At 44.6% G+C, this 16,762-nt stretch overlaps 1 protein-coding gene, 1 long non-coding RNA gene and 2 other non-coding genes across 4 annotated transcripts; 1 reads left to right on the forward strand and 3 right to left on the reverse strand.

The window, feature by feature from the left end:
* Nucleotides 1-9,198: 9,198 nt before the first annotated feature.
* LOC120962825 (uncharacterized) lies at nt 9,199-9,972 on the forward strand. Its single transcript, XR_005753818.2, has 2 exons — nt 9,199-9,328; nt 9,781-9,972. It is a non-coding gene; the product is annotated as an uncharacterized lncRNA (long non-coding RNA).
* On the reverse strand, nt 9,860-13,462 carry LOC109741152 (heat shock cognate 70 kDa protein 2). The gene is made up of 2 exons (XM_020300224.4): nt 13,071-13,462; nt 9,860-11,741 (listed from the first exon to the last, which is right to left on the reverse strand). The coding sequence occupies exons 1-2, from the start codon at nt 13,282-13,284 to the stop codon at nt 10,009-10,011; spliced, it is 1,947 nt and encodes a 648-aa protein (XP_020155813.1). The 5' UTR covers nt 13,285-13,462; the 3' UTR covers nt 9,860-10,008.
* LOC120963696 (small nucleolar RNA F1/F2/snoR5a) lies at nt 12,124-12,264 on the reverse strand. Its single transcript, XR_005755445.1, has one exon. It is a non-coding gene; the product is annotated as a small nucleolar RNA F1/F2/snoR5a (small nucleolar RNA).
* Nucleotides 12,329-12,413, reverse strand: LOC120963622 (small nucleolar RNA Z196/R39/R59 family). Its single transcript, XR_005755378.1, has one exon. It is a non-coding gene; the product is annotated as a small nucleolar RNA Z196/R39/R59 family (small nucleolar RNA).
* Nucleotides 13,463-16,762: the final 3,300 nt, after the last annotated feature.

Below are 16,762 nucleotides of genomic sequence, written 5' to 3' on the forward strand. Positions count from 1 at the left end.
AGGCCAAGGAAGAAGAAGGAGGGGGCTCTCTCCCCTCTCTCTCGGTGCCGCCGGACTGCCGCCGGGGCTAGGATTGTGACGGTGATCTACACCAACAACCTTGCTACCGTCAACACCAACTCCCCCCTCTATGCAGTGGTGTAACCTCTCTACCCCCGCTGTAATTCTCTACTTAAACATGGTGCTCAACATTATATATTATTATCCAATGATATGTGGTTATCCTATGATGTTTGAGTAGATCTGTTTTGTCTTATGGGTTGATTGATGATCATGATTGGTTTGAGTTGTATGTTTTATTTTGGTGTTGTCGTATGGTGCCCTCCGTGTCGCGCAAACGTGAGGGATCCCCGCTGTAGGGTGTTGCAATACATTCATGATTCTCTTATAGTGGGTGGCAAGAGTGATAGAAACTTATACCCGAGTAAGGGTTGTTGCGTATGGGAGTAAAGAGGACTTGATACTTAATGATATGGTTGGGTTTTACCTTAATGATCTTTGGTAGTTGCATATGCTTGCTGGAGTTCCAATCATAAGTGCATATGATCCAAGTACGAAAAGTATGTTAGCTCATGCCTGTCCCTTATATAAAATTGCAATAATGATTACCAGTCTAGTTACCGATCGCCTAGGGACAAATAACTTTCTTGTGTGACAAAACCTTTATACTAAACAATTAACTCTATTATCTTGCAATTTATTCGTAGTTTTATTCTCGCAAAGTAATTCTAGTTCTATTCTTGTTCTAGGTAAAGAAAATGTTTAAGTGTGCTAGAGTTGTATCGGTGATCGATATAACTTGAGGGAATATTTATTCTACCTTTAGCTCCTCGTTGGGTTCGACACTCTTGTTTATCCAAAACGGATACAAACGATCCCCTATACCTGTGGGTTATCAGAGGGCGACTAGGCGGCTGTGGAGCTCCTCATCTCCCGTGTGCGTGCTTTGGCGATAACCATCTTGGGTGGAGATCGAGCCAGGTTGCAGTAGTTGGTGCTCCTCGTCGACTTCTAGTTGCGCCTCTTTTGGGGTTGTTGTGTGTTGTCCCGCGTGCCATGTTGCCGGTTGTGGCCGATTAAAACTTCTTTGTTGCTGTCGTGTCTGATGTGCTACCTATCTGTCTGTGCTACTAGGTTGCCTAGTGTGTTTATTAATTTAAAGTCAGGCTGCGGCCTTTTCCCTAAAAATGTAGGTCGGCGGGGGCGCCGATGAGAGGCGGTCTAGAGCGGGCAAGCCGTCGGTGTGGGGAGTCGGCGGTGCGGTGTGGTCTCGCGGGATAATCCGTATGGTGCGGTCCAGAGGAAGACACGGGGAGACACCACAATGTTGCATGAGCAATCTCTCACGTGGCCGCCCCTCATAGCCATTGTAGGAGGTAGCGAGGTGAGGGTGGGCGGCGGGCTAACCCTAGGGCGCGGCGGGGTCAGGACTCGGGGTAGTGCGTGCGTTGCTTGAGGCGGAGAGAGGGGTGGGTGGGCTGCTCCTCGGTTTCGTAACAAAATTTTGTGATAGGTGAAAATAAATCGATGAGGGAAGAGAGAAAAATCAATGGGGGGAGAGGAGGGGCGTTCAATCGGTGGCGAGAGAGCTAGATGTACCATCTCCAACTCCCCTTTAATAGTAGAGATTTCAGAATTTGTTTCCTTAGAACAATGGAATGTTCATTGTGCTCTATAATTTTGATACTATTCCATAACAAATTAAGTAGGTACATAATGATTTACATGTTATTTTTCTTAAAATCCCTTATTTGTTTTCTTAAAATATGTTATTTGTTTCCTAAAGTAAATTGCATTGATGGGAGAGATCGGTTGATTTGGGTAAATTAGAAAAGTTAGATCCATGATCTTTTGCACGTTAAGAAAGGGCTGGTTTGCAAGGAAAAAGTGAAGAGAAAAATAAACCAATAGATATGAAAACCATCATGGAGAAAGTGGTGGGAGGTGATGTGAAAATAAACCGGTGGAAGGGCTCTGTTTTAGGTGGTTCTTCAAGTTTTGTTAGGGTTTGTGTCCTGTTTAGGAAGACGAGACGGCGGCGGCTTGTTGAAGATGGAATAAGGTTCTCCCCGCCTAGCCCCGTCCCGATGGTGCGTCTAGTATTGTCAGAAGGCGTGTGGAGGTTGGATCCTTCCAATCTAAGCTTCTCTTCAATGGCGGCTGCTCTTCTGGTGTGTTGGTCATATGGGGCATTAGCATGACGACTTCCCGACTGTCTACTACAACAAGTTGTGTCAAGCTCCGGCGAGGGAGGGGTAATAACGACAGCGCGCCTCCGGCTCGCTTCAATGCCTGTAGTCGTCGCTAGGTGGTCTACAAATTTGGATGTAATTTTTAATATTTCTGACGTTGGCTGTGTTACCATGATGAAAGATGAATAGATAGGAAGTTTTTTGAAAAAAATGGAAGCAGGTCTCTGAGTTCGAAAAAATGAAAGATATACTCATGGACATTGCCGAAACATGAACGTGGCGTGGGTTGTGGAGTGGAAACGGCCCATGTTCCTTCATCTCCCGCCCCTACTGCCCAATTGGCGGGAAACTCTCTCCCACGCGCGTCCTTTTCACATCCTCCACCATCTTCTTCTATAAGATACAATCTCTTTCCTTCGCGAAAACCGAAGAGCCGAACACCCACCCCAATCCACTAACCTAGCGATGCCTCCCAAGCGCAAGTCCCCGGTTGCGACGGCGGCAGCCCCCGCAATGCCGCCTAGGATGACCCGGAGCATGGCCGCCGGGAAGCGGGGCGCCGACGCTCCGGCTAAAAAGGAGGAAGCAGAGGCGGCGCCGGCGGCGGCCGGGGGGAAGGGCAGGAAGAAGGCCAAGAAGGAGGTGTCTGCGGTGGAGACGGTACTGTCGCCTCCTGCAGCGGCCAAGCAGAAGGTGAAGAAAAATGCCAAGAAGGAGGTGGTGGCGGCCGCGGTAGATGATGGCGGTGCTGGCGCTGAAAGCGGGAAGCGCGTCATCGTCGAGGCCTGGTAAGTGCTTGCGCCGGTGCACGTGACAGCTAGGTTTTGCTTTTTGTGATTATTATGGACGATTTTAACTGATTTAGGTCGGATTTAACGGGACTTTCGGTACAATTAATGGATGAAAAAAGTGTTGTTTAAGATTATTATTTCGTACTCCCTCTGTTTCGAAATAGTTGTCGTTGAGGAACTTCTCCGACCAGGTGAAAACAGGAAAAAGTACCAAACTACCCTCAATTTGAAATTCTTGTCGCCGGGGATCTTCGTCTTCCTCCGTCGCTCCTCCCCTCCGCCAGGCTCCACCCCACTGCTGCAGCTCCGGCGTCCGTCCGCGCCGGCCGCAGCTCCCTCGCCGGCCGCCTTCCTCCGCTCCAACCAAGAGCCCAAACTCGTACGCAGCTCCCTCGCCGTCCGCCACAGCCTCCAGCCGCCCGCGACTCCTGGCCGTCGCACCGCCCGCGACTCCTGGCCTTTGCGCCGCCCGTGCTCCTCCCCGCACCGACCAGCAGCAGCGCCGCCCGTGCTCCTCCTCCTGCCTGAGCCTTCCAGCTCCTCGATTCAGGCACTGGAGCTCCGGATCCGGCCAATTGACCTCCGCCCGTGCTCCTTCCCGCACTGACCAACAGCAGCAGTAGCGCTGCCTGTGTTGCTGTTTGAATTGATCAAAATTGTTAATCGCCAAAGAAATTGATCGCCGGAGTTGTACCACTTCTTCTCGCCACAGACAGAAATTGATCAGATGTGGTGATTGACCAGGATGTCTTCTCGCCAGTCACAGCAAGCTTGAATTGATCGCCAGAGCAATTTTGAATTGATCAGCAAGGAGCAGCCATTGTCCATCTGTTCACCTGTCAAAACTAGCAGATCAACAATAGGAGCAAGGATCAGCAAGGAGCAAGGAGCAGCAAGGATCAGCAAGGAGCAGAAAATTGACAAATTAGCAGATCAACAGTAGGTGAGCTACTCCATTTTTATGTGCTCCATCTGCTACAAGAAATTCAGTGTACTCATGCTTGTAATTGTACTCTTGCAAAAAATTTACTCCATGCTAGTACTCCAGATCATGATTAAGTACTCAAGAAAACAATGTTAGTTCTGGCACTAAGTGTGGCTCTGCATCTGTGAGATCACTTCTGGTGTTAGTATTGGGTCATGCAACTTCGGCTAGGATGCTCTTGGTTGCTTCCCTGCTTGCAATTCGTAAAGACCTTTTCAGTCATTTTGAGATCTTGTGAAATATGCTGATATCAGAATGAAGCAAAGATGTTTTGCTGTGAAAAAAGAACTGAATATCATCTAGAAATTGAAATGAAGTGAGTACTTTCCAATAACCAGGGTCTAACTTGATCTGGAAAAGATACCAGGTTTAGTTGGTCTCCGTACATTGTTAGTTGGTCCTGCATATGCTGCCATTTAGAGGCAGAATGCTGTTTGGCAAGGCGGTGCTGAATTTTGAACAACAAAACTGAAAGTTATCTGGAGTGCAGATGAACCACTGAAGTACCCCATATCTCTAGTCCTCTCTGCAAGGAAGTCAAGATCACTCGCACTAGTAAAACCTACAGCAACAACAAAAATCAGTATTATTTCCCTGCTTTTGCTGAGCTAGGAGCATTCTGAAACATGCTTGAATTCCAGCAATTAGTAAAACCTACAGTAAAATTCTGTTGCAACAAAGTCATGATGCACAACAAAGTCTGTCAGGATCATAAAGCCCTCTAAAAACAAATGAAAATAGGGGGATGTAGCTCATCGATCCAGACTTGAATTCCAGCAAACCAGCAACACATTCAAACATTTATTTTTGGTCTGTGTATTGTGGGTTAGATCAGGCAGTAGTACTACTCAAAATATACTGAATTGTTCTTCGTCTACTACTACTACTACTACTACTACAACTTGTTCTTGTTCTTGTACTTGTACTTCTACTATTACTACTACTACTACTACTTCTACTACTACTTCTACTACTACTACTTCTACTACTACTACTACTACTACTACTACTTGTTCTTCTTGTTCTTCTACTACTACTTCTACTTGTTCTTCTACTTCTTCTTCTTCTACTTGTTCTTCTACTTGTTCTTCTTGTTCTTCTACTTCTACTTGTACTTCTACTTCTACTTGTACTTATTCTTCTTCTTCATCTTGCGTATTCATATCTTCAGGACAAAATGGATCTCCCAGACCTCAACTTCACTCCACCTGCAGAAGATGTGGACGAAATGGATGAAGAAGCAGAAAATGAAATGGAAGGAGATGGAGTGGAAGGAGATGAAATTGTTCAAAATCCAGGTACAATTACAGTTGATCATTTCATCACTTGATCATTTAATGATTTCTTTGTTGTATGTGTTGGTGCAGGTGCTGGGCAAATTGGTAGAAAAAATAAAACCCTCAATGACCAACAAAAATTTGTTGCTTATGTAGCATTGCATACACTATGTATGAGTAGAGGAGGCACTTTTAAGAAAACTGATACGCAAGACATTGCAAATTTTTTTGGAGTGGGTGTTTGGAATATACAAAGAATTTGGAGGAAAGCAATGTTGCAAATTGAACAAGGTCAAGAGGTAGATGTTGCCGATCAGAGAAAAGGAAATTCTGGAAGAAAGCCTAAGGACATTAACCTAGAAAAAATCCTAACAATCCCATTAAACAGAGGTCTACTATTAGATCACTAGCCTGGCAACTGGGATGTAGCCCTACCACACTTCATAGAAAATTTATGTTGAATTTGATTAGGAGGCATACAAACTGTGTGAAGCTGGCTTTAAAGGAAAAGAATAAGATGGATAGGATGAAATTTTGTTTGTCGATGCTTGATGAGGCAACAACAGCAACTGCAAGGCCTAAGTTCAAGATTATGCATAATGTTGTCCATATTGACGAAAAGTGGTTTAACATGACAAAGAAGAATAGAACATATTATCTGCTGGATGGGGAGGAAGAGCCTACGAGGCCTATACACGGCAACTGTATTGGCAAGGTGATGTTCTTAACGGCCGTTGCTAGGCCAAGGTGGGACAGCGAAGGAAACGTGACCTTCTCTGGGAAAATCGGTATCTGGCCATTCGTGAAAGAAGTTCCTGCTCAGAGGAGGAGCGACAACAGACCCAGAGGTACAATAGAGACAAAGTCAATAAAGGTCGACAGAAAAGTGACGAGGGAGTTCCTGATAGAGAAAGTCTTGCCAGCGATATAAGCAGTTTGGCCGGAAAGTGATGCTGGACAGACCATCTACATTCAGCAGGATAATGCTAAGCCCCATATCTTGCCAGATGACCAGGAATTTCTAGCAGCTGTCGCAAAAACTAGACTTGACATTAGATTAGTACAACAGCCTGCCAACAGTCCGGATTTGAATGTGCTTGACCTTGGGTTTTTCAACTCGCTACAATCTCTGACAGATTGTTTGAGTCCTAAAACACTACAAGACCTTATTGCTGGTGTTTTGGAGGAATTTGAAGGCTACGATGTTTACAAGCTCAACCGAATTTTCCTAACTCTACAAATGTGCATGACCGAGATCTTGAACCATGCAGGGGGGAATGGGTATAAAATACAACATGTTAACAAGGAAAGGCTTGAGGGTCATGGGCAGCTACCTCCAAGACTAACATGCCCTAAAGAGGTTTACGCAAATGCCCTATACAACTTAGAGCTAATGGAGAGGGTTCAGTGATGAGGCTGTGGTGCTAGTGATGATGCTTGTGATGCTTGCAATGAGGTTGTGATGCTAGCTAGTGATGATGCTTGCGATGAGGCTGTGATGCTAGTGATGATGCTTGCAATGAGGTTGTGATGCTAGTGATGATGCTTGTGATGAGGCTGTGATGCCAGTGATGATGCTTGCGATGAGGCTGTGATGCTAGTGATGATGCTTGCGATGAGGTTGTGATTCCAGTGATGATGCTTGTGATGAGGCTGTGATGCTAGTGATGATGCTTGCGATGAGGCTGTGATGCCAGTGATGATGCTTGTGATGCTTGTGATGCTTGTGATGAGGTTGTGATGCTTGTCATGTTTGTAATAATCCATATTTGAGTATGTTGGAGTATGTTGTTTGTGTGGAGTATGTTGGAGTATGTCTAACTCCACTTGTATGTGTAACTCCATTTAAATTTTTACTCCAGGTATTTTTACTCCATGTATTTTACTCCATGTACTCCATACATTTTTACTTCATACTCCATTTGTATGTGTATATTTCTACTACTCCATTTGTATGATCACTCTCTGATACTCCATAATCCATAATAATCCATTTGTATGATCATTTGATTTTTGAGTAGGAGAGGAGTAAGAGAGGAGAGGAGTGAATTTAGAGAAGAGAAGAGAAGTACTCTAGTAAAGAAGAGAATTTAGAGAAGAGATGAGGAGTATGTGTAATAATCCATAATTACACATAATTTAGAGAAGATAAGAGAAGATAGCAAGAAGATGGACGGCACAAGATGGAGGGCACAAGACAAACTACTGAAAAGAGAAGAGAAAGAGAAAGAGAAGAGAAGCGAAGAGAAGAGAGCGAGAGTAGAGAAGAGAAGAGTAAGAGAAGAGAAGAGAATTCTTCGCACTGCTCCTCTTCCTACTCCAAGAACTACTCCTACTCCTAACAGAAAGAAATTAAGTTAATTAACTTAAAAAAGTTTTTTCAGTTAATTAATAGGAGTAGTTCTAAGATGCAGAGTAGTTTCAGTTAATTAACAGGAGTAGTTTTAAGGTGCAGAGTAGTTCTAAGAACTACTCCTACTCCTAAATTTAATTTACTGAAGAGAAGAGAAGTGAGTAGATGAGAAGTGAAGAACACTAAATTCCTACACTAAATTACTCAAGCCTTGCTAAACAGCAAATCCTATACTCCAGCACATAAAAGTTCCTACAGAGCAAGCAATTGGCTTTCTTCCAATTAGCTTGATACTCCACAGATTAGGTTGCAGCAAAAATGCACTACAGAGCAAACAATTACTCCAAACAAGCACTATTGATCAGCATCCTACTCCTGAAAACAAGCACTACCTGCACTTACAAATTCGGTGTGAATTACTGCAGTAACACTGATCATGGGAGTACAAAAGGTTTCAGTTAATTTAAATTAACTGAAAAGGTGTAATTTATTTTCAATTGCTGGACAGTGCAATTGGGAGTTTATTTACTGTCATTATCTAAGTTGCGATACAAACTATATGTGCATCCAAAAGAATTCGGCTATGAGCATCCGCTTACTAAGATTCGGTGCATCCTTTTCCTGAAGTTTAGCCAAGTGTTCTTTTCCTGAATGCTCACCTGCAGCAGCAACATTGCACAAAGAGGCGAATTCAGTCAAGTGCAGAGACGAGTCAGAGGCAAATTCAGTCAACATTTGCATAAAGAACTGTTGTCTCGTGTAACTACAGAGGCCAGAGCGCCCTCGTCGCCCACCAGGACCAGTCTGTACCTTTGTTTGCACGGGAGTGGTTGTCGTCCGCTTCAGCGAGCATCGCTGCCACGGTCCTGCAGTAGAGCATTCGCATAAGAGCAGAGCAGAGGACAGCTGCTGCTCCCCATGTTCTCTTCTTCAGTCTTGAAATTGAGAGAGCAAGCAGCAGGAGGGGATGATTGCTGGAATTACCCACAAACGGCAAGCGATTCAGTAGAAATTCGCAGCTGGAGGCTGGCCGAATCGGCTCTGCCCCAAAAAATTTCATGAAGAGAGGGAGAGTAGTGAACTGACCTGGAGCTGGATCTGGACGGAGGAGGTCAGAACTGGCCATGGCGCTCCTCCCTCCGACGGGCTCTCCATCTTCCTCGGCAGCGGCGGCGACGACGACATGACGAGAGCGAAGTGGACTACACAAAGTAAGAGCGGCCGGCACCACCGCCCTCCTCCCGCTGCTCCGGTCCAGCACCGCTGCTCCAATCCAGCACTGCCCTCCTCCTCCCGCTGCTCCAGCACGGATCGAGCACCGCCGCCCACAGATCGAGCACCCCGGCTGGTAAAAATTTCACCTTTGACCGACGAGGGGGAGACGGGTTGCTAGTTTTAGGGGTGGTGAGGAGCAAGGCTGCAGTGAGGAAGAAACCGACGAGAGGGAGAGGGCGGCGACTGGCCGGCGGCGCGAGGGATCTGGGCGGGGAGGAGCGAGTGGTCGTCGGGGAGAGAGCGTGTGGTCGACGAGAGAGCGAGTGCGAGGGCAAAAGGGGAAACGGGAGAAATATCGTAACGTGACAAAAAATGAACTGATAATCCCGAATGACAACTATTTCGGAACAGAGGGAGTAGCCCTCAAGCGCAAACAACTGGCTCTAACAAAGTTACTACTCCCTACGCCGTAAGATTTTCAAAACATACGGAACAGGGGGTAGTTCAATCCTTAGGTGGCGTTTGGTTCTCTAGTCCTATTACTTTTTCTAGTCCCAATAAAAAGTCCCTAGTCCAAGTCCCTTCCTGTTTGTTTCCAGAGACTAAAAAGTCCCTAGTCCCTTTCTAGAGGTTATTAAATGACCATGTTACCTTTGTATATAAAAATAAAGGTCAAACAACACCATGGGGTGGCGGGCCAATGGGTGCCCTAGTCCCTTTCTAGAGGTTATTAAATAACCATGTTGCCTCTAGTATATAGAAAAATAACAATCAAACAACACCATGAGATGGCGGGCCAATGGATGCATGGAGGGGCATTGTTGGAAAAGTCCCAAAAAGACTCTCCTTAAGAGTCTTCTTCATTTAGTCCCAAATGCCTAGTTTAGTCCCTAAAAGTCCCTCCCGTCTTTAAAAGGGACTTTTTCTAGTCCCTACAAAAAAGTCCCTGGAAACAGACACCCCTTAGTTCACAAGTCAGAAACCCGACATGAAAACAAAATACGAAGGCAAGCGGAGAAATAAATATCTCAGGTGGACGAGAGCAATAGCAGCATATCACCAGATGCAACTAACATTAACAGAAAAGCAGCAGCAAACGCAGTTCACACACATCACATCCAACACCACGTACTGCAGTAGCATCCAACATAACGAACGGGATAAACTTTAGGGTAAGACTGGTACAAGTGCTCGCTTAGTCGACCTCCTCGATCTTGGGGCCAGCGCCGCCAGCAGCCGGAGGTGCATCGTCCTCGTCCATGCCACCCGCCATGTTAGCTCCGGCACCCTGGTACATCTTGGCGATTATGGGGTTGCAGAGGCCCTCCAGCTCCTTCATCTTGTCGTCAAACTCATCTGCCTCAGCAAGCTGGTTGCCGTCCAGCCACTGGATGGCCTGGTCAATGGCGTCCTCGATCTTCTTCTTGTCGTCCGCAGCTAGCTTGGAGGCGATCTTGTCGTCCTTGATGGTGTTGCGCATGTTGTAGGCATAGTTCTCCAGGGCATTCTTTGACTCCACCTTCTTCTTGTGCTCCTCGTCCTCTGACTTGTACTTCTCTGCCTCCTGCACCATCTTCTCGATCTCATCCTTGCTCAGCCTGCCCTTGTCATTCGTGATTGTGATCTTGTTCTTCTGCCCAGTGGTCTTGTCTTCCGCAGAGACGTTCAGAATGCCATTAGCATCAATGTCGAAGCACACCGTGATCTGGGGCACACCCCTGGGGGCAGGAGGGATGCCGGAGAGCTCAAACTTGCCCAGCAGGTTGTTGTCGCGGGTCCTGGTCCTCTCACCCTCATAAACCTGGATAAGGACACCAGGCTGGTTGTCAGAGTAGGTGGAGAAGACCTGCTCCTTCTTGGTGGGGATGGTGGTGTTCCTTGGAATCAAAACGGTCATGACACCTCCAGCAGTCTCCAGACCAAGAGAAAGAGGTGTGACATCAAGCAGCAGGAGGTCCTGGACCTTCTCGTTACCCTCTCCACTCAAGATGGCAGCCTGGACTGCAGCACCATAGGCAACAGCCTCATCAGGGTTGATGTTCTTGCACAGCTCCTTGCCATTGAAGAAGTCCTGAAGCAGCTGCTGCACCCTTGGGATCCTGGTGGAGCCACCAACAAGGACAACATCATGGACAGTGCTCTTGTCCATCTTAGCATCCCTCAGGCACTTCTCAACAGGCTCCATGCACTTCCTGAAGAGGTCCATGTTCAACTCCTCAAACCTGGCACGGGTGATGGTCGTGTAGAAGTCGATGCCCTCATACAGCGAGTCAATCTCAATGGTGGTTTGTGCAGTGGAGGAGAGGGTCCTCTTCGCCCGCTCACAAGCTGTCCTCAGCCTACGGAGAGCCCTGGGGTTGCCGCTGATGTCCTTCTTGTTCTTCCTCTTGAATTCCTGGACAAAGTGGTTGACCATCCTGTTATCAAAGTCCTCACCACCAAGGTGAGTGTCACCAGCAGTGGACTTGACCTCAAAGATGCCCTCTTCAATGGTGAGAAGAGAGACATCAAAGGTGCCGCCACCAAGGTCAAAGATGAGAACATTCTTCTCACCAACACTGGTGGCCTTCTTGTCAAGACCATAAGCAATAGCAGCAGCGGTTGGCTCGTTGATGATGCGCATAACATTTAGGCCTGCAATCACTCCAGCATCCTTGGTGGCCTGCCTCTGGGAGTCATTGAAGTAGGCAGGGACAGTGACCACAGCATTCTTGATGGTGCTGCCAAGATACGCTTCAGCTATCTCACGCATCTTGATGAGGACCATGGAGGAGATTTCTTCAGCAGCAAACTCCTTCTCCTCACCCTTGTATTGAACAACAATCATAGGCTTGTCTCCAGGTCCAGCAATGACCTTGAAGGGCCACAGCTTCATGTCACTCTGGACAGAAGGATCGCTAACTCTCCTGCCAATAAGACGCTTTGCATCTGCAGAACAAAATTTCAAGTAAAAAACTTTGAAGTACCAATTTATTACAATGATATATTGATAATTAAGTAAGAAAATAAGCAACAGAATATCAACCAAGGCTTGTATAGAGAATCAAAGTTGGAATCAGTGCAAGCAAAAAAGTACATGACAGTAATTAACCATCAGAGAACATGCAAACGCTTACAGAACAAAGCACCGTAGGATGTACTGGTACAGGGACAAGGTGGAACATTCAACAGAATAACAAAACATTAATAGCATAATAACATGGAAGGTCACTAATCAAGATGTTAACCACACGTGCAAATGCATTATGGAAGAGCCAACAAAGCATAGAATAGGCTACTAATCCTACAAGTTTGAGATATTAGCAGAGTAACATGTAAACGACTATATGTTGTAACTAGAAGTTGATGAGGAGCAGCTAGTGTCACAAGGTCCATTCCCATTTATTATATGGGATATTTCAAGACGCACAGATACAAAATATGACTAAGTGTCACATATCAAATGGCAGCAACAAGGAGCAACATAAATATTCAAGGGGTAAACAAAAATAACATCTACAGAGTTTCAGCAAGTTAGCAACCTCAACCAAAAGATGGTGATTTTTTTTTTGGAATAATCACTTATGTTCAGCGAATTGGTTAATTTACATCGCATGTGCTAACTCCATGTTAAAAAAATCAAATAGGAAAGCAAAAACAGTTCAAAAAATAATTCAAATGAATTAAGAGCTTTAGGAAATAAGATCAGATGGTAGTGCAAGATATGCATTGATCATCATTTTGGATTCAGTGATGCCTAGAGATAATGTATCACCATTTTGTTCAAGCTAGATGGCAAACTGAGATATTTTATTTGTCGTAAGGTACCAATTCATCAATCAAAGGTATAAAACCACATCTACAGTGGTAGTCCACATCTACTTACGATTCCCTTCTTACTGGCTTTGCCAATGCAGTTTAAACAGATAATGGCACCATGATTCCGCATGCAGAAGTATCTACACATAAAAAACTATGCGCACGCACAGATCTATTATATACTAATACAGCTACGGCAGGAACAGATTAAACTAAGCAACCAGGCACTTGTAACCTGGCGCAGGTACAACTAGTCAACAAATCAAATCAACCGAAGCGCGAGCTGACACCAGAACAGATTCGAAAGGCTAAACTACTGAAGCAATCACCAGTAGCGAACCGTACAAAATCGTTCTGGACGGGCTGAACTAGGCTCAACCCGCAAACTAGACAGAGCCCCAATCGACAGATCTAAAGCGCAGAAACCACAGCAATGACGAAAGGTGGTGGATTGCTCACCGAAGACCGTGTTGACCGGGTTCATGGCGACCTGGTTCTTGGCCGCATCGCCGATGAGCCTCTCGGAGTCGGTGAAGGCGACGTAGGAGGGGGTGGTGCGGTTGCCCTGGTCGTTGGCGATGATCTCAACTCGGTCATGCTGCCACACGCCGACGCAGGAGTAGGTCGTGCCGAGATCGATCCCGATGGCGGGACCCTCGCCCTTGCCGGCCATTGCAGCTGTCTCTCGGTTTGCAAGTACGGCGGTGGTGCTGGCGGCGGCGGCGCTAGGGTTTTGGTGGTGGGAGGAGGATTGGGAGAGGGGGAGAAACGGAGGCGGACGGCGGGCGTTTATAGCGGACGGGGAGGGGCTCTGGAAGGTTCCGACGGTGGCGTTCGCGGGCGTTGGGTTGTGATCGGACGGCGATGGGCGCGCGAGGCGTGGTTTCGTAGCTCTAGGCGAATATTGGTCGTGTTTCTTTCCTTTTTCTGTTTTGGTAAGTAAATACTAATTGGGTTTTGTTGGGCTGACCCCAGACAATTTCCCTGACGCCGCAATCATTGGGCTGGCTGGCCTGTAACACAAGCATGTTGCTCTCAGTTTTTCTCTTTTTGGCTATTTCTCTCTGTTGGCTTTTTGAAGAGAACTCCTCCTTGATGCCTTTTTTCTACGTGAGAATCTTCCAATTTATTCATCTTCAATCATGACAGTACAAAAAAAAACCAGAGGTAATAAAAATTACAACCAGATTCGCGGACCACCTAGCGATGACTACAAGCACTGGAGCGAGCCGAAGGCGCGCTGCCATCGCCCCTCCCTTGCTGGAGCCGGGCAAACCTTGTAGTATACAGTCGGGAAGTTGTCGTGCTAAACCTCCGTAGGACTAGCGCACCAAATCAGCAACCATCACCGATGAAGAAAGTCAGAGATCGGAAGGATCAAACATGTAAACATCCAAACAAAAGCGAACGAAGAACGGATCCACCAAAGACCAACACCGACCGAATCCCGTGAGATCCGACGGAGATACACCTCCACACGCCCTTCGATGACCCTAGCAACATGCGCGAGAATCTTAAAAAAAAAAGCAGCATGCGCGAGAGTTTTTTTTTTTGAAATGTATAGTAAATCACTTACAACAAGACGTTAATTTCTCCCGGATCAGCAGCAGCGCGAGTGGACTGGCCATTAGCGTAGGGTTCACCCTACTCCAGATTTTATTCCAGTTCTTTTTGTTTTTCGTTGGTTTTCTCTGGTTTCTTTTTTAATGGTTATAACTTTTGTTTTCTTTGGGTTTTTTTTTCTTTCTTCGATCTATATTGGTTTATTTGGTTTTCTTCATTTCTCTTTCTTTTTCACTTGTTTTTTTGTGTGTTTTTCTTTCCTTTTTCTGTTACTCTTTATGGTTTCCATTGGTTTTTCTTCGGTTTTACAACTTTTTGATTAACTTTTTTTTTTCTATGTGTTGTCTGTATCATTTTCTTGATTTTATATGTATATTTTTCATGTACGCCTGAAACATTGTTTCTATACATGTTAAATAATTAAAATACATAATTATTAGTATTGAAAATAAATGCTTTCGATGTCTACATTTTTCTTATACAACAAGAACATTTTTATACATGCTTAATATTTTTAATACATGATTAGCATTTTTAAATACAATGATTAACATTTCTTTCGAATATATATTTGATATATACATTTTTCATAAACATTGTACATTTTCATATACATCTTAAATAGTTATTTGATATACATTTAATGTTTTATAAATACATGATTAATAATTTTTTATAATGTCTCATACTTTTTTTCTGAAATGCATAACCGGTTTTAGAATGTCACAAACAGTTTTTTATGCTATAAACATTTTTCACATACATTTGAACATTTATTTTATATACATTTTAAATTTTTTTAAAATATGAGTAAATTTGTTCATAACGTCACATGCTTTTTTTGAAACACGTGAATATTTACAAAATGTCCCAAAAATTTTCTAATATGCTATGAATTTTCTTAATTAAGCTAACATTTTTTTGCATTGTGTTAATATATTTTTCAAAATCACTATTTTAATATTTTTATTTGTTTTAATGTTATTGTAATATATGTATTTACAATATTTTCGAAAATAACAATAACATAAAAATATAAAAATGAACAAAGAAAAAAACAGGAGAAAAGACGAACTTACATGTAACCTACCTGGGCCGGCCCATTCGCGTCGCTCCAACTCGCGTTAGGCGAGGTTTGTATAGGCGCTGCTGACCATTGACCCTAGAACGTGGACCTTTTAAAAAAACTCGATTTCGAATCTCTACTCCTAATGGAGCAGTTGGTAGCCTGATACTCCAGTTTTATTTTCGTCCGGTTTTATTTCCTCCCATCTCCCACCACCCCTCCCACACTGGTTTTCTTCTCTATCAATTACTTTCCTAATTTTTCCAAATCAATCGATCCTTTCATTAATGTAATTTATTTTAGGAATTTCCGTCAAAAAAATATTTTAGGAAACAAATAACAAATTTTCAGGAAACAAATAATCTCTGCTCGGAGCAGTCCGTACGTCGTCTCATTCGTTTGTCTCCCTCTTCGATCGATTGTCCCATTGTGCCACCGATTTTCTTTCACCGCATGTATGTCCCTTCCACACCTCCGGTTTACAGAAGAAAAAAAATAAAACGAGACAACTCTACCACGGCATGCACACCTCACGATCCACAATTGTCGCTAGACTAGCACGCACTCGTTCTTTTCTCAGTTTCTCTCTTTGTGCGACCCTCCAGTCCTCCACACACCCATGATCTAGGGCAAAGGAAATTTCTTCCCCATCGCAGCCAGCGATTGTAGTCCCACCGCCACCCGCACCGGCCCTCCCTATCCGCGCTACTCCTTCATGAGATGGCCTCGTTCATCGTCATGCACTCATGCTCGCCATCGTTTGCGTCATCGTCTGCATCGTTGCCATGGTGTTCGATGCTACTTGTTGAGCTTGCGTTGGTTTTTCCCTTTGAAGAGGAAAGGATGATACAGCAAAGTAGAGTAAGTATTTCCCTCAGTTTTGAGAACCAAGGTATCAATCCAGTAGGAGACAACGAACAAGTCACTGAATACCTGCACAAACAATCAACAACTTACACCCAACGCGATAAAGGGTTGTCAATCCCTTCACGGTTACTTGCAAAACTGATATCTCATAGAGATAGATAAACGGTAAAGTAAATATTTTTGATATTTTTGGTTTATAAAACGGAAAGTAAAAGATTGCAAAGGAAGTAATCGGAAACTAAAATTGTAGATCGGAAACTTATATGATGGCAAATAGACCCGGGGGCATAGGTTTCACCAGAGGCTTCTCTCAAGATAGAAAATATTAGGTGGGTAAACAAATTACTGCCGATCAACTGATAGAAAAGCGCAAAGTTATGACGATATCTAAGGCAATGATCATGAATATAGGCATCACGTCCGTGTCAAGTAGACCAACTCCTGCCTACATTTACTACTATTACTCCACACATCGACCGACTCCTGCATGCATCTAGAGTATTAAGTTCATAAAGATCAGAGTAACGCATTAAGTAAGATGACATGATGTAGAGGAATAAACTCAAGCAATATGATGTAAACCCCATCTTTCTATCCTCGATGGCAACAATACAATACATGCCTTGCGGCCCCTACTGTCACTGGGAAAGGACAC

The sequence above is a fragment of the Aegilops tauschii genome, chromosome 4 (genome assembly GCF_002575655.3).
Source record: "Aegilops tauschii subsp. strangulata cultivar AL8/78 chromosome 4, Aet v6.0, whole genome shotgun sequence".
NCBI classification, from domain to species: Eukaryota; Viridiplantae; Streptophyta; class Magnoliopsida; order Poales; family Poaceae; genus Aegilops; species Aegilops tauschii.